At 46.0% G+C, this 16,551-nt stretch overlaps 1 protein-coding gene across 1 annotated transcript; it reads left to right on the top strand.

The window, feature by feature from the left end:
• The first annotated feature begins 9,572 nt into the window (after window positions 1-9,572).
• LOC131905295 (PRAME family member 12-like) lies at window positions 9,573-13,237 on the top strand. Its single transcript, XM_059256265.1, has 3 exons — window positions 9,573-9,876; window positions 10,686-11,267; window positions 11,601-13,237. Exons 1-3 carry the CDS (start codon window positions 9,584-9,586, stop codon window positions 12,130-12,132), a joined length of 1,407 nt encoding a protein of 468 aa, XP_059112248.1. The 5' UTR covers window positions 9,573-9,583; the 3' UTR covers window positions 12,133-13,237.
• Window positions 13,238-16,551: the final 3,314 nt, after the last annotated feature.

The raw sequence follows: 16,551 nt of genomic DNA, 5'->3' as shown, positions 1-16,551 counted from the left end.
CTGGTTTTTGACTCAATCTCTCTCTGCCTCGTATTAACGCTAGAAAACAGGTGTGAATAATCCAAAGCTAAACCAAGCTTAGCGGGACACATCTGTCGTCCTAGCACTCAGGACCAAGAGGCAAGAGGATCAGGACTCAGTCCAAGGTCATCCTGGGTTACATTGCTATTTTGAGGCCAGCATGAGTTACAAGAGATCATATCAAACAAAACAAACAAAAGAAAAACTAACTAAAAATTGGAAGAAAAAAAAATCACAACCTAACTCAGCCTCACCCCACCTCAGTGACTGTTTTGCTCTTGGATGGTATGTGTGGCTGGTGGTGAACTTAGACGTACTGTTGCTCAGGAAATCCACGCATAAACTGAGGCAAGTCCTTGTCAGCCCACAAGGTCACGGACTTGCAGTCATGTCCGCCATACCTCAGTTTTATCTCGGTAAGGAGGTGTCTCAGAGGTCCCTAAAACATAGAGTAGAAGCCAGGACCCCAGTGACTCCTAATCCCACCTGCCTGCTAGGCATTGATTTCAACAAGACTGGGACTTCCAGTGTCCCCACACAGGCAAAGCTTAGCAGCGTGTGCTATGGAAACCGAAGTCACCAAGTCTACCCCTCCATTGGATGAGGGGTCTTCTCACCCTTTGCTTACTGCAGGAATCCTCCCACTGGGGAGAAGGTTTTATCCCTCTATCTATGCAGAGTATCAGTCAAGTTGCTCACCAGGCCTCCCCAATGCTGCCCAGGGCCACTCAAGTTGCAAGTCAAGCTCCCTCTGAAGCAATATAACTCACGGGTAGAGTGCTTGACTAGCATGAACAAGGCTGTGGAACAAGAACTGTAGAAAGCACAGTTCTTGTGCTCACAGAGAAGCACTAGGGAAACCAGGAATGTTAAACAGGCAGGGTTGTCTCTTCAAGGTGAAAGAAGAATAACCTGTTTTCTGCCCAGAAGGCTTGGAGCAGCGGGAGGGGATGGGGTGGGGGTGGTTAATAGCCTGGAAACCTCTCTGTATGATAAGACCACCCCAGATGTTCCCCCAGACCCTTAAGATGTCACATGTAGTCAGTCAATTGAACTCATCTTTATGGATGATGTCACATGTACTTTACAAAGAGTTTTGATGTAGTCATGCCTTAAACTTTATTGTGCACACAGTAGTGTGTTAATTATCACGAGGAACTTTATTGTGCACACAGTAGTGTGTTAATTATCACGAGGAACTTTATTGTGCACACAGTAGTGTGTTAATTATCATGAGGAAACGTTTTTCAAATTGTGCTCTATTTAAATATGCCTTAAAAACTACCGGGTGTCAAAGTTTGAATCAGATTACTGAGTTACTGAGTCCTGTTGAACTGGACTTCTTGCCTTTCAGGGATCTGGGATCCACATTCTGCTGGCGTGGAGTTTTCAGAGACATACCCCCACCCCCGCTACGTGGATTCAGTTCCCAGCACTTTATAAACAGGACACAGATACGCACACTTGTAATCCTAGCATTGAGGTGAAAAGCAGAATCTGGAGTTAAGGCTACTGATTACATAGTGAGTTTGAGGCCAGCCTGGGCTCTGTGAGACCCTATCTCAAAACAAAATTCAAAAAGTAAAGCTGTTGACTCCTGCGCTAACCCAGTGACGGGACACCAGGACCTGAAGTGGCTCTGACCGTTCCTTTCAACAGAAAAAGGCCTTAGTTTTCTTCAGAGGATTGGTTACAATTGGACACTTTAAAACATTTGCGTCTTTGAATTGACCCCTAAGCCCGAAAAGCCCTCGGGCTAGAGACAGTAGGCCGCAGCCTTTCACAGACCTGTTCCTAGGGAATGAGGGGGGGTGGGGCAAGGGGAGGGGCTAGGACGTTGGCGAGGAAGAGGCGGGGACAGCTCAGTCGCCTCTGGTCCAGGAAGTGCAGTACAATGGAGCTTTTCTTGTTTCTGTAGAAGAACCCTGGCCTCTGGAGTTCAGCACGGAGACTTCATTGCAGGTAATTGTGACCCATCCAAGAGCAGTCACGACTCTCCAGAGTAGAGGAGTAAGGGGTTCCCACCTCTCTGGCAGATCAGAATAGTCTGGGGTGGCTTAAAAATAGGGTGTGCATCCTGAGAAGTGGGTCACAGACCTCAAGCAAACTTTACAGAAGGCATTTACACAAACCTAAAGAACTGGTGTAGGCCAGCCACTGCCGAACTACCTGGTTCCTGTTTTTGTTTGGTTAATTCTTTTTTTTTTTTTTTTTTTTTTTTTTTGTTGTTGTTGTTGTTGTTGTCGTGGCTGGCCGGAGATCTTCCTGCCTCTGTTGAGATTAAAGGTGTGTGCCACTTTGCCCAACACTTCCAGGCTTCTGTTTTTGTTTTTTGTTTTGTTGTTTTTTTTAAAAATTTGATTAATTGATTATTTTTATTTTTATTCGTTTATTTGGTTTTGAGACAAGGTCTCATTGTGTAGCCCTGGCTCTCCTGGAACTACCAGGCTGGCCTTGAACTCATAGCAATCCACTTGCCCTGCCCACTGAGTACCAGGATTAAGGGTGGGTGACACCATGCCTGCCTGCCTGCCTTTCCCCACCTCCCTCCCTCATGGTCTTTTTGTAGCTCTGGTTGTCTTGGAACTTCATATGTAAACCAGGCTCAGTTCAAACTCATAGGAATCCTTCTGCCTCTGCCTCCAGAGTGCTGGGGTTAAAGTTGTGCCACACCCAGCTTGAACAGCTTCCTGTCACAACCAATGCAGTCTGCATGAGGCTTGCACAACACACAGTCCATTTTACATTTACCTTTTTTATTTTTTATTTTTATTTATTTATTTATTTTTTTGGTTTTTTTGAGACAGGGTTTCTCTGTGTAGCTTTGCGCCTTTCCTGGAGCTCACTTGGTAGCCCAGGCTGGCCTCGAACTCACAGAGATCCGCCTGGCTCTGCCTCCCGAGTGCTGGGATTAAAGGCGTGCGCCACCACCGCCCGGCACATTTACCTTTTTTAAAGCTTTATTTTTTTTTTTAAATTTTATGTACGGTAGTGTTTTGCCTGCATGTCTGTCTGTGCTTACTGTGGGTGCTTGCAGGGGACAGAAGAGGGTGGCTGAGCCTCTGGAGCTGGAGTTACAGCCAGTTGTTTTTGTTTTGTTTTGAGGCAGGGTCTCACTGTGGAACCAAACTTGCCTCAAACTCATGAGCTCCCTCAGACCGTGGAGTGCTAGAATTACAGGTGTAGGCTGCTGCATCTGGCAACCTTTGTATAAAGAAGGAATGTGCTCTAAAATAATAAGGGAGCAGGGGAGGCGGTGTGGGCATACTTGCGTAGCATACACAGCCCTAGGTTTGGTCCCCAGCCCCACATAAAACCAGGCATGGTGGCACAGGCCTGTAATTTGAGCAGTTGGGAAGTAGAGGTAGGAGGATCAGAAGTTCAGGGTCGTCCTTGGCTACATGGTGAGTTTGAGGCCAGCATGGAACCCAAGTGACCTTATCTTAAAACAATAATAATATAAATAATTTTTTAATGTTTTAAAGAGCCAGGTATAGTGGTCTACACTTTTAATCCCAGTACTCAGGAGGAGGAAGCCCGTGGATTCCGTAAGTTTGGGACCAGCCTGATCTGTAGAGCTCCAGGCCAAGACTACATAAGGAGACCTGAATTAAAAAAAAAAAAAAAAAAAGCTGGGCTGTGGTGGCTGGCGCACGCCTTTAAACCCAGCAGAGGCAGGCAGATCTCTGAGTTCAAGGCCAGCCTGGTCTACAGAGCTAGTTCCAGGATAAGCTCCAAAAGCTACACAGAGAAACCCAGTCTCAAGAAAAAAAAAATGCAAGTGATAAGAGAGAGGCACGGATATCACAGGTCTCAGAAATGTGGCTGAGCACCTGACCAAAGGAAGACTGAGCTCTGAAATGATGGATGGCCTGTTTCCTTTCTGTCCCCACTGTTGGCTGGAGATGAATTAGATGGAAGCTGTTTTGTGGTGTCTTAGGGGAGTATTAACCCTAATGTCTTCACAGATTGCTGGTTCTCCGCATAAATCGAAACCTGAAGACTCAGTTCCTGCCTTTGCTCATTGAAGAGTGGTACCACCAGCTAGAGTGTCCTGGTTGCATATTCTGGCGACTCCACCAGACAGCTTGGGAACTCTCCGGTAGGCTGCTGAGTTAATGAGACGTCCTGCTCACTGCCAGGACTTTGGGTCCCTGTGGGTCCTTTGTGGGAAACTCCTGGCCCAGTTGGTACAGTACTTGCCTAGTATATACAAGCTCTAGGTTTGGTGCCCAGCACCACATAAAACAAGGCATGGTGGCACATGCCTGTAATTTTAGCAACTGAGAGATGGAGGCAGGAGGATCAGTTCAGGGTCATCCTTGGCTACATGATGAGTTTGAGGGTAACCTGTAAGTAACCGAAGAGAAGTTGTCTTGTAATAATAATGATAATGACAGTAATAATAAGATTTTAAAGTGTGTTTTGAAGGGCCAGGTCTACACCTTTAATTCCAGTACTCAGGAAGCCAGGGCACATGGCTTCAGATGATGGCATGGAGCTTCAAGTGATTTCACATGGAGACTCTGTCTTTCCTGTTTCCCACCCTCTCTGTCACTGTCGCTCAGCAGCCTCAATTATTGCCCTTCCTGGTCTTGTTCCAGGTTTACAGCTTTTCTGGCCTGTGGTTTGAAAAAGGCTGGGAGGGTGAGTACATACCTTTAACCCCAGCATTCAGGAGACAGAGGCAGAGACATATTTTTATGAGTTCAAAGCCAGACAGGACTACTAACTGAGACCCTGTCTCAAAACAAAAAAAAAAAACACAAAAATTTTTTAAAAAGGACAGTTCCCTCTAGGAAATATGCAGGCTTTTTTTAAATTAAAAAAAAAAAAAAAAAAAAAACCTGGGGCTGGAAAGATGGCTCAGAGGTTAAGAGCACTGACTGCTCTTCCAGAGGTCCTGAGTTCAATTCCCAGCAACCACATGGTGGCTCACAACCATCCGTAATGAGATCTGGTGTCCTCTTCTGACCTGCAGGCATATATGCTGTATACATAATAAAAAAATAAAATCTTAAAAAAACAAAAAACAAAACAAAAAAACCCCCTTGTTCCTATTTAATACATTCTGAGCCGGTCATGGTGGCACATACACATCTTTGATCCCAGCACTCAGGAGGCAGAGGCAGGGGGATCTCTGAGTTCGAGGCCTGATCTACGCAGTGAGTTCCAGGACAGCCAGGGCTGTACACAGAGAAACCCTGCCTTGAAAAAACAAACAAACAAAAAAAGAATATGTTCTGGGTAATGTAGTTCTTTGTCTGTTAGTGCGTAAAATAGTAAGGAAAAAACCTTAATTTGACCTTGAAATTCCTAAATATGTTTGGATAGCAGACCTCTGTTAATTTCAGAATTGGGATTTCTATGTGATGTGCTGTATGGCTTCTCCTTCAAGGATTTATTTTCATTTATGTGCATGAATGCCTAGTGCCTGTGAAAGCCAGGAGAGAACACGAGAACCCCTGGAGTTACAGATGGTTGTGAGCCACCATGTGGGTGGTGGGAATTGAACCCGGGTCCCCTAAAGAGCAGCCAGTGCTCTTAAAAGCTGAGGCTTCTCTCTGACCCCTGTTGTGCTGCCTGGTCTTCCAGGATAATATAGCTACCTGCACTCACCCTGTTTCTCCAGGGAAACAGATGCCTTTGGCATGTTCTCTGCAATTACGGAGCTCATTCGTAAAGATTCTCTGTGTGTTTTCTCCACTTTCTTGATTATGCAAGATCATTCACTGCCTGAGGTCACAGGAAGTTGTCAACGTGGCCAATTTCGCATTCCTTCACTCACAAGCTTTGTGAGATAAAGAAAGGAAATATGTAAAAAGAACTTTAAGCCTTTTTGTTATTGTTAGTGCATGTGTGTGTGGTGTGTGGTGTGGGTGCTCATACGGCAAGTACATGGAGGTCAGAGGCTAGCTATGGGAGTCAGTTCTCTCCTTTCACCTCACGGAGGCAGGGTCTCCCTTGTCATATCTGTGTGCTGCAGGCTAGCTGGCCTTGAGCTTCCAGGTAAGTCTTCCTATCTCCATCTCCCACCTGGCAGTAGCAGCTCTGGGATTACAGATACATGCCACCACACCTGGCTTTTTGTGGGTTCTGGGGCTCGAACTCGGGTCCCTGCGGCTTGCCTACTGAGTGATTTTACCCACTGAGCTGAATCTTGCTGGCTTAGAAAAGAGCCTCCCCTCTTTTTAAAGTACAAGTGGCAATAAAATCCCTTAGGATTGCAGTAAACAAGACCTCTATAGCTTTACACTCTGTGGAGAGGGGATCTTATTTGCTATATTGTGTTATGCTCGTAATTGATTCGGTTCGCTTTTAATAAACTGGAATTCCTTGTGTTGCTCTGTCTAGTGACAATGAGAAAGAGAAGGAAGGGCTGTGGGTGTGGCCCAGTTGGTATAGTGCTTGCCTGGTGTGTATGAGCATGGCATGGGCTAGGTTTCACTATGCTTGCCTCAAATCCCAGGATTCAGATGGGGATTAAGTTCAAAGTCATCTTTGGCTATGTCAAAGTTCAAGGCCAGCCTGGGCTACTTGAGACTCCATTCTCTCCCTACCTGACCCTCCCCATAAAAATGTGACCCTGAGCCGCGGTGATGGTGCACACCTTTGATCCCAGCACTACGGAGGCAGAGCCAGGTGGATCTCTGTGAGTTCGAGGCCAGCCTGGTCTACAAAGCGAGTTCCAGGACAGCCAGGGCTGTTACACAGAAAAACCCTGTCTCAGAGGGGAAAAAAAAAGGGTTGGGGATTTAGCTCAGTGGTAGAGCGCTTGCCTAGCAAGTGCAAGGCCCTGAGTTCAGTCCTCAGCTCTGGAAAAAAATGTGACCCTGTCTCAAAAAGGGAAATAAAGTAAAAGGAACCATTAAGCAGGTCAGAGAAATATTAAGAAATATCTAGGCTGGGCATGGTGGCAAGTGCCTTTAATCCCAGCATTCTGGGAAGCAGAGGCAGGTGAATCTCTGTGAGTTTGAGGCCAGCCTGGTCTACAAGGTGAGTTCCAGGACAGCTAGGGCTGTTACACAGAGAAACCCTGTCTTTATTTTAAAAAAAGGATGAGAATGTATTATGTATTTCTGGTAACCTTAAAAGAAAGGAGACATCTTTTTAATAAGGAAGGATTTTTTTTAGATATAGTAAAATAAAATTTTGCTTTATTTTTTCCAAAAATAGGAAAGAAAAGATGAGGGGAGGGAAATGCCAGACAACTTAAGCTTAATGCAGAAGTGAGTCACACAAGGTTAGTGGAGGATGCAGCTTAAAGATGGTCTATCTAAAAGAAAAAAGAAAAAAAGAAACAATAAACTTTCCAAAGATGGTCTATGTGAGATGATTAAAAATCATTTAAATTCCTCAGGTACAGGTGCCAGAAAGCATGTCAGACCCCTGGGACTGGAGTTACAAATGGTTGTGAGCCATAGTATGGGTGTTGGGAATTGAACTCTGGTCCTCTGGAAGAGTAGCCAGTGCTCTTTACTGCTGAGCCATTTTTCCAGTCCTGTGTTTTCAAGCTAGTTTTAAAATTTTTTTTTAACCTTTTTTTTTGTTTTGTTTTTTCAAGACAGGGTTTTTTTGTGTAGCTTTGCACCTGTCCTGGAACTCACTCTGTAGGCCAGGCTGGCCTTGAACTCACAGAGATCTGCCTGCCTCTGCCTCCCGAGTGCTGGGATTAAAGGTGTACGCCACCACCGCCCAGCAAATTTTTTATTCTCATTGGTAGTGGTCTGTATCTCCTTGTAAAATTTTGTAACTATGATGTTTCTGCAATTTCTAACCAAACCAAAACAAATCAAAATCGAAGCCTAGATGGAAAATACCCCCCTGTGTTTGGCCATGAAGCCAGATAGAAGACCCTAAGTAGGGGGAGAGGGGGAGAGGCAAGCAGGAGTGGGCAACAGAGTGTGAGTCGTGGAAATGCAAAGGAGGGCGTGGAAGGGAACCAGGGAACCAGTGAGAGCCGGGCAGTGAGGGGAGTGAAAACAAATTATGCTTGAAAACTAGTTCTTCTTATTCGGAGTAATAAAAGGGGGGGGGGGCGGTTAGAAAAAGAAAAAAGGAAACATCTACTCAAGAATGGAAGTTTGGGAGATTGGGTTACTTGGTGTAGTCTAACAAGCGAACGGACATCACAGGGATAGAAGAGGGGAGGCAGGAATGTTCTTTAGGAGTTAGAGGAGCCAGGTGGTGGTGGCACACGTCTTTAATCCCAGCACTCTGGAGGCAGAGGCAGGAGGATCTTTGTGAGTTCGAGGCCAGCCTGGTCTACAGAGCAAGATCCAGGAAAGGCACAAAGCTACACAGAGAAACCCTGTCTCGGAAGAAAAAAAAAAAAAGGAGTTAGAGGGGGTCTCCCTCTGGGTTCTTGTCGCGGGGAGAGGGGAGAATTAGACAGGATCTCAAGTAGCCCAGGCTGTCCCAAAACTCCAAGTGCAGCTGACCTTGAACTCTTGATCCCCTGCCTCTACTTTCTTGAGAACTGGAACTACAATCATGGGTCAGCAGGCTCTGCTACTTTTTGTCCCGAAACTACCAACAGGAGCCCTGTGACTTTGGGTAGATGATCTAGTCTTTAGCTAGTCTTCGGCCTCAAATCCCTCAATCCAAGATGAGGGTTCTAGCTTAGTACCACTTTGAAAACAGCAAGGGACCGGGTGCAGTTATGAGCCTATGAGCCTCATTTACAGATGGGCAAGGGTTGAGTGGTCTGGCCAGTTATAGAGGCAGTGGAAAAAGAAGTGATGGTTTCTTGTAACCCTTGTTTCCCAAAGCTTCCAAAAACATTGACTCTCTCCTTTATAAAACACAACCCAAATGGTCCAGACACAGCCTCCACCTTCTTTCTCTTTTATCAAGCACCCACCCCCACCGGTGAGCTCCCTAATCCTTACCTTCTCATGCCACCCAATGCTGTGTCTTCCCAACCATGGGACTTTGTGAGACTGTGTACTCCCAGGCAAGGAAGATAGGGGAACCTGTCACTGTTTTCACCCAGCTCTAGTCTTTTTCTTTTTCTTTTTGGTTTTTTTGAGACATGGTTTCTCTGTATAGCCTTGGCTGTCCTGGAACTTGCTCTGTAGATCAGGCTGACCTCAAACTCAGATCCACCTGTCTCTGCCTCCTCAGTGCTGGGATTAAAGGTGTGTGCCACCATCACTGGGCTGTTAATTAACTAATTAATTTTTTAATGAGAAGATAGCAATCATCTTACAGCCACCTAAATTGTTCCCAGCCACATCCATTGCTAGAACTGAGAATGTGACTGTGTTGGTCTACGGGACATTCTCAATCCTTGTTCCAGGGTCCTGGGTGGTGATAAAAAAAAACTTTCCTAAAAAGCAGAGTGAGCTATCAGGCTCTTAGGACCACATTGCAAGGTGAGAGGGCACAATACAACAGGCTCCTGTTTGGAGATGGATGGGTAAAGAAAATTATTGCTAGAACAGTGGCTATGGGCCTGAGTTGGTTTCTGGGTCGAGAAGAGAAGGGCTTCTTAATCCTTAGCCTGAAAAGGTGTCTTCTCTTGAACATTTTAGGACCATCTCCCTGCAGATCCCTCAGGATGAGCTTCCAGGCCCCACCCCCACTCCTGCAGCTGGCAGTGCAGAGGCTGCTGAGGGAGGAGGCCCTGGCCATCTCTGCTCTGCAGGACCTGCCCATGGAGCTCTTCCCCCGACTCTTCAAGGAGGCCTTCACCCGCAGACGGTCTGCCATCCTGAGGGCGATGGTGCAGGTCTGGCCTTTCCCCTGTCTCCCATTGGGGGGTCTGATGAAGATGTCGGTCCCCTACCTGGAGACCTTACAAACCATACTGGATGGGATCGATACACTGCTTGGCCAGAAGGTTCACCCCAGGTGAGGAAGACCACTCCAGAAGGGAGGCTCCAGAGTCTAGGGTAGGGAGAGCTGGGGTCAAGGAGAATAGAGAATGGAGGGAAGGTTAGAGGCTTATGTTGGCCTCAGGAGGATTTCAGAAACCGTTGGACCATTGCTGAGCTATCTAGGTAAAGGATTTGAGTGTTCGGGACTGTTTAGGACAGACATAGCTATTGCGATTTCTTTATCCTTCATTAAAAAGTAAAACTCGGGGATAAATATTAAGGATATAAACCTGAGAGAACTGTAAGTGACCACAACACACCACAACTGTCCACCTCCTGGCTCGAAAAGGAGCAACCCCTCGGCCCCACCTCTTCCTCTTCTGAGGGCCTCCCTCTTCTCTTCTCCTGAGTCGGCCAGGGAACTCCATGATCCATGGAGCCAGCTGAATGTGAACCCCATCTGTTGAACCAATGCCCGACTCCCTTGGACATCAGACTACAACACAGAAAAAAATCCCGTAACATAGAGCTATGGTTGAAGGTGCCTACCCCTGCCTCTTCCCATAGATGCTAGAAGTGGGACCAGGCTAGATTAAAGAGGAAGAGATACAAAGCATCAAGATAAACAGAAGGACCAGGGAAGGAGTAAGAATAAAAGGTTGTGCTGATCTGGTTTGGTAGTGCTAGACTGTAGTTTCAGCCTTCAGCTTCAGGCTATAATTTCAGGCCAGTCTGGCCTTCTTCGTAGTGGCAGTGAGACTCTATTTCAGAAAATGGAAAAGATGCATGATGGGGAAGGGTGGGTTCTTGTCTTAATTCTTAGACTTGTTATTTCTCCCACAGGAGTCACAAACTTCGAGTTCTGGATTTGCGGGCTTTGCACAAGGACTTCTGGAACGTATGGGCTGGAGATAAGACAGATGCTTGCTCTCGAGTGGTCAAGCGTAAGAGGAAAACACAAGAGAGAGGTGTGAGGATAGGGGCGGAGCAGTCCTTGAAGGTGTTTGTAGACATATACCTCAAGCCAAGAGCCCTGGATGCGTGCCTGTCCTACGTCTTCCTGTGGGTGGAAGCGAGGAAGGGTTTGCTGCAGCTGGGCTGTAAGAAGCTGAAGATCTCTACGATGGCTCTCCAGAACGTGGTGAAGGTTCTGGAAATGCTGGATCTGGACTGTATGGAGGAAGTAGAAGTGTGCTGCACCTGGAAACTGTCCACCCTGGCCGGCTTTGCTCCTTACCTGGGCCAAATGAGAAATCTTCGCAAGTTCCTTCTCTCTCATATCTGTGAGCCTGCCTCCATTTCCCCAGAGGAAAAGAGGAAGTTGATCAGTCAGTTTACTTCTCAGTTTCTCAACCTGGAGTGCCTCCAGGAGCTCTCCCTGGACTCCGTCTCCTTCCTCGAAGGTCAAATGGACCAGGTGCTCAGGTAAGGGAAGATGGAGAGCTTTCCCTGAGGACCGCAGCAAAGCCTTTTCCTTGTTGGAACAATATAGAGATATAGCTAGAGTTGGGGTTCTCTGCTTTAACAGTGAGGAAAGGGGCTGCAGGACTGTGGGCCGAGCTGGTCCCACAGTGATGGTGCCAGACCTCGGGTGAGAATGGGTAATTTGAGTGGGCAGATGCTAAGGGGCAGCATAGTGGGTATTGACCTGTATCTGCTGACCAGAATGACCTTATAGCAAATGATCCACCCTACCCCAGGACTCTCTAACCTAACCATCACAACTCGTAAAAAACTAACTGCGTGGTCTCTTCCTAGGTGCCTGGAGGCCCCCTTGGAGACTGTCTCTATCACCGACTGCCAGCTTTCGGAATCAGACTTGACGTCCTTGACCCAGTGTCCAGGCATCCGTCAGCTCAAACACCTGAACCTAAGTGGTGTCATACTGACCAACATGAATCCTGAGCTCCTCCGAGTCCTGCTAGAGAGAGTCGCAGCCACCCTGAAGACCCTGGACTTGGAGAACTGTAGGATTGTGGATAGCCAGCTCAGTGTCTTTCTGCCTGCCTTGAGCAGCTGCTCCCAGCTCACCACATTCAACTACTTAAGGAATCCCATGTCAGTGGCTGTTCTGGAGCGCCTGCTCTGCCACACCGCTGGGCTGAGTTGCTTAAGCCTGGAGATGTATTCTACCCCCTGGGAGATTTATGGTGCCCAGGGTGCTTCTCACCACAAGCGGCTAGAACAGCTCCGTGAGGAGCTGAGTAGGACAATGAAGCCACTGAAACGCACCAAGACAGTGTGGTTCAGCATCATTCCCTGTCCACCTTGTGGCAACCAGCCCATATGAGTCAGAGCCCAAGCTGTGCTAGGGCTATGGTCCTATCTAACTGGGTACTGGTGTGCCAAATGATTCCTTCTAGCTCTTGGAAGCAGATTCCTTCTGGTATAGGTGAATCCTGAAGAGGACACAGAACCTGTGGTCTCAGTGTGTTGGGGGTGGGAGGGATGGGTCAGGCAGCAAAGGCAACCTCAGAGAGAGAAATGTTGACCTGGGAATTGATGGGAACTTTGGGACATGTGTATTCAGAAATAAGAGGAGAAGTTTCTAGAATCTGGATAAAGAGACACTTGAGGGTGTTGGGATCCGGGTAAAGAAATGGCCAGTGTGTTCTTCCTCACTTCATGCTACAGGGTGAGTGGAATACACCATGATTGTCACTGCAGCTTTGCAGGCTTAAGGAGCCACCAGCAGCTACCACCTTCATCTCCAGCTCTGAGCGCTAGAGAATTTGCCCACTGTCGGTCCCATCCACCCAAGAAGGCCACAGTTCTGTCCAGAAGGCAGTACAGATTTTGGACAACTTCACCAACAGGAATGAAAAGAGCTGCCAGGTGCTGGAGACCTCTACAAACAAAATGGGAAGGGACGGGCTTAAACTTTACATAGGCAACATCCATACACCATGCTTGAAGATCGGTAAAGCAAGGCCTTTAATCCCAGCACTCGAGAGGCAGGTGCAGGAAGAGCTCTGAGTTTGAGGCTAGCCTGGTCTACAGAGTGAGTTCCAGGACAGTCAGGGGTACACAGGGAAACCCTGTCTTGAAAAACCAACTGAACAAAAAAATCAGTAAAGCAGACACACAGTAGAGTTGAGAAATATCTTTGTTAGTCTTAAGGTGCCCTTGTCGAAGCTGATCACTGCAAACAGACCGGATTCATCATCTGACCTCTGTTGGGCTTACAGCTGTTACAGGCCTCTTGATTTAAGTGACTGGTCCTATTGCACTGGGGGTGGGTGGCTATCAGTAATACTACTGGGGGGTTAAATGTAGGACTTTGTGTGTGCTAGGCAAATGCTCTACCACTATTAACTTTTAAAGAATTACACTGCTCTGTGTGTATGTTGGATTTAGGGGAATTTTCATTGTTTAAATAAATGTGTGACAAAGAAGTCTTTGTTTTTTGTTTTTTGTTTTGTTTTGTTATTTGTTTTGTTTTGTTTTTGAGACAGAGTCTCTCTATATAGCCCAGGCTCTCCTGGAACTCACTATGTAGACCAGGCTGGCTTCAAACTCCCAGAGATCTGCCTGCCTCTGCCTCCCAAGAACTGGAATTAAAAGCTGCACCACCACCAGCAAGAAGTCTTGGTATGTGTAGTCCATACTGGACTTGAACTCATGGTACTACTCCTTCCTGTCTTAGCCCCCACCATGATCACCACAGTGTTTGTATTATGAAAGTGACCCACCACACCTGACTTGGAATGTTGTGGTTTCAGTAATTCTCTCCCATTGTCAACTTCTCTCTTGGCTATCCATGGTCATCCTTTGAGTTCATACACACATGTACAAGTGAAGATCTACTCTCCAGAGTAGTTTGTTTGGGAAAAACAGGATCGCAGCCTGAGATGTGCATACTTGGCTAACATGGGTGTATGCAAGGAGCTAAAGGGATGTATTGAAAGGGAAGAGAATGCAAGTTACCCACTGTGGGGGATGGCTCACTGGTTCCATAGACTTGTGGCAGTGTTGGTGCTAATTCTTTGGTGATGATAGCTGTGGTCAGGCATGCAACCCCACTGAAGGGGGCTTATTTGGGACAGGGTGGCTATGAGGAATTCTCACAGGTACAGGGCTCTGTCCTTATATCCTGGTTCTGTGCTGGTAGGGCTTGAGGTAAATTAATCCATGTGAATACGGGTAACTTCCCCTGCCCCTAGGGCACACACAAACCCTTCCCACATGTGGAGTAGACTCCCAGCTAGCTAGAGCCTCTAGACCTCTGCAAACCATGCCTCCTGTCCTACAAGGTTGCAACCTTTCTTGGTCTACACTAGTTATTGCTGGTAAAATTAACTGGATTCCCTTTGAATCAAATGCTAAGATCACACAAGCATGGACATTTTATTAAGATTTCTATTACATTAAAATACTGTATCTGGCCTGGAGAGATGGCTCAGAGGTTAAGAGCCCTGGCTGCTCTTCCAGAGGTCCTGAGTTCAATTCCCAGCAACCACATGGTGGCTCACAACCACCTGTAATGAGATCTGGCACCCTCTTCTGGCCTGCAGGCATACATGCAGGCAGAACACTATACAAGTGAATAAATAATCCTTAAAAAAAATAAAATACTGTATTCTTTTGGGACTTGATCATATCAATGAAAAAAAATCTTTCTGCATAATGTGTTCTTCCACTCCCTATCATGAAAAACAAGCCACTTTTTATTACTACTGACAAGACCTCAAGTAGGAATCATGTAGCCAAAGATGACCTTGAACTTCTGACATCCTTTGACCTCTACCTCCCAAGTGCTGAGATTACAGGCATGTGCCACCACACCATGATTATGCGGTGCTGAGGACTGAACCTAGGCATTCATGCATCAAATGAGCTGCATCTCCAGCCCCAGAGCAAGTTGGGTTTTTTTTTTTTTTGAAGATTTATTTATTTCATTTTACTTGTATAAATGGTTTGCCTGCATGTGCACCATGTTTATGCAGTGCCCACAGTGGACAGAAGAGGGTATCAGATCCCCTGGAACTAAAGTTATAAACAGTTATAAGCTGCCATGTGGATTCTGGGAACTGAACCTTGGTCCCCAGCAAGAGCCTTTAGTGCTCCTATCCATCTCTGCAGCCCCCTGGAGCTAGTTTTGAGATGACACAGGATCCAAGGATGACTAATAACAAGGTGCCTGTGGTCAACTGTGGCTCTAAATAAAGGATTCCTGCTGAGTTCCCAGCTGAGGCCTGATGGTGATGGGCAGGGGACCTGAAGTAAGAGCCTTAGTAACTCAACATCAGATGAGGATATTGAGCCACACCTAGATGATGGGGCCCTTCTAGGAGCCAATGTTTAGGGCTTGGTGTACACTGAAAGCTCAAGAAATACATCTCTTTCTTTATCCCTTCTCCATGCTTCAGTTTACTCTGTTTCTGAGAAACAAAAGGAAGGCAGGGACATGAGAACAGAACGGAACTGGGCTTTGACATGTGGCCTCCCTTAAATCACTCCTCACCCCAAAAGTAGAACAGCTCCTTCTTCAGTGAGTTTGAGAAAAGTTGTGCCGTTTGAACACCATCTTCTGATAGGCCAAAGCAAATGGCATAAATTAACGTTAGAAGGACTACATGGTAATTAAAAACACTTACTGAGTAGCACAAGGTGGCCTAGACCTTTAATCTCAGCACTCAGGAGGCAGAGGCAGGCTGATTTCTGTGAGTTCCAGACCAGCCTGGTCTACATAGTGAGTTCTAGGCAAGCCAGGGCTATAGCAACACCTTTCTGTGTCTGTCTGTCTTTATATATATATGTTATTATATAAGAGCTATTGGTGTGAATAATTGTCTTGTGGTTTACATAAGAATCCTCTTAAAGTGTTTTTTTTGAGACAGGGTCTCACTTTGTAGTCCTGGCTGGGTTAGGACTTGCTATGTAGACCAGGCTGCCCTTGCCTCTGCCTCCTGACCACTATGTGGGATGCACCACCACACCCAGTGTATCCTTGTAAAATTATAAAAGAAGCTTGCTGCTTTTAAATAATGGGTGTACACATTTAAAATTATAAAGGAAATTCAGTTTCCTTAAATAACGCAATGCATATGAAAATATGTTAAACTTTGTTTTCTTTCTGAGAACATGTGAAACTTTTTATGTTTTTTGGTTTTTTTGCTTTGTTTTGTTTTTTTTGTTTGTTTTTTTTTGGGATTTTTTGTGTTTTTTGAGACAGGGTTTCTTTGTGTAACTTTGCCCTGGAACTCACTTCTGGCAATAAGTGAAACTTTTGTGAGTAAAGGCACTTGCTGTGTTCGATACCCAGAACCCATGGGAAGGCAGGAAAGAAATGACTCTACATATGACTCCACATAGTTGTCTTCTGACCACACATGTGCTATAACACACATGGTACACACACACACACACACAGTAATAAACAAATAAATTGATAGTTAAGGAAAAACCTTCAATCATTCAGATATTTATCCCTTTTCTCCTAAAGCCAAGCAACTGTGGTCTTTTTATTTGTACTATTTTCATTTAGATTTTTGTTAGTTTTTCTTGGAAAAGATCTCACTATGTAGCTCTGGCTGTCCTGGAATTCACTATGTAGACCTGGCTGGCCTCAAATTCACAAGATCCACTTGTCTAGGGCTCCCCAGTACTGGATTAAAGGTGTGTGCCACCAAGCCCTACACCAAGTAAAAAATTTTAATTGTCTTTCTTACTTAGGTTTCTCATCTTTTCACAGCTTGAAAACAGTCCT

The sequence above is a fragment of the Peromyscus eremicus genome, chromosome 2 (assembly GCF_949786415.1).
Source record: "Peromyscus eremicus chromosome 2, PerEre_H2_v1, whole genome shotgun sequence".
Classification (NCBI taxonomy): Eukaryota; Metazoa; Chordata; class Mammalia; order Rodentia; family Cricetidae; genus Peromyscus; species Peromyscus eremicus.
Note: the sequence above shows the minus strand (reverse complement) of the source record. Positions and strands in the feature narration are given on the sequence as shown.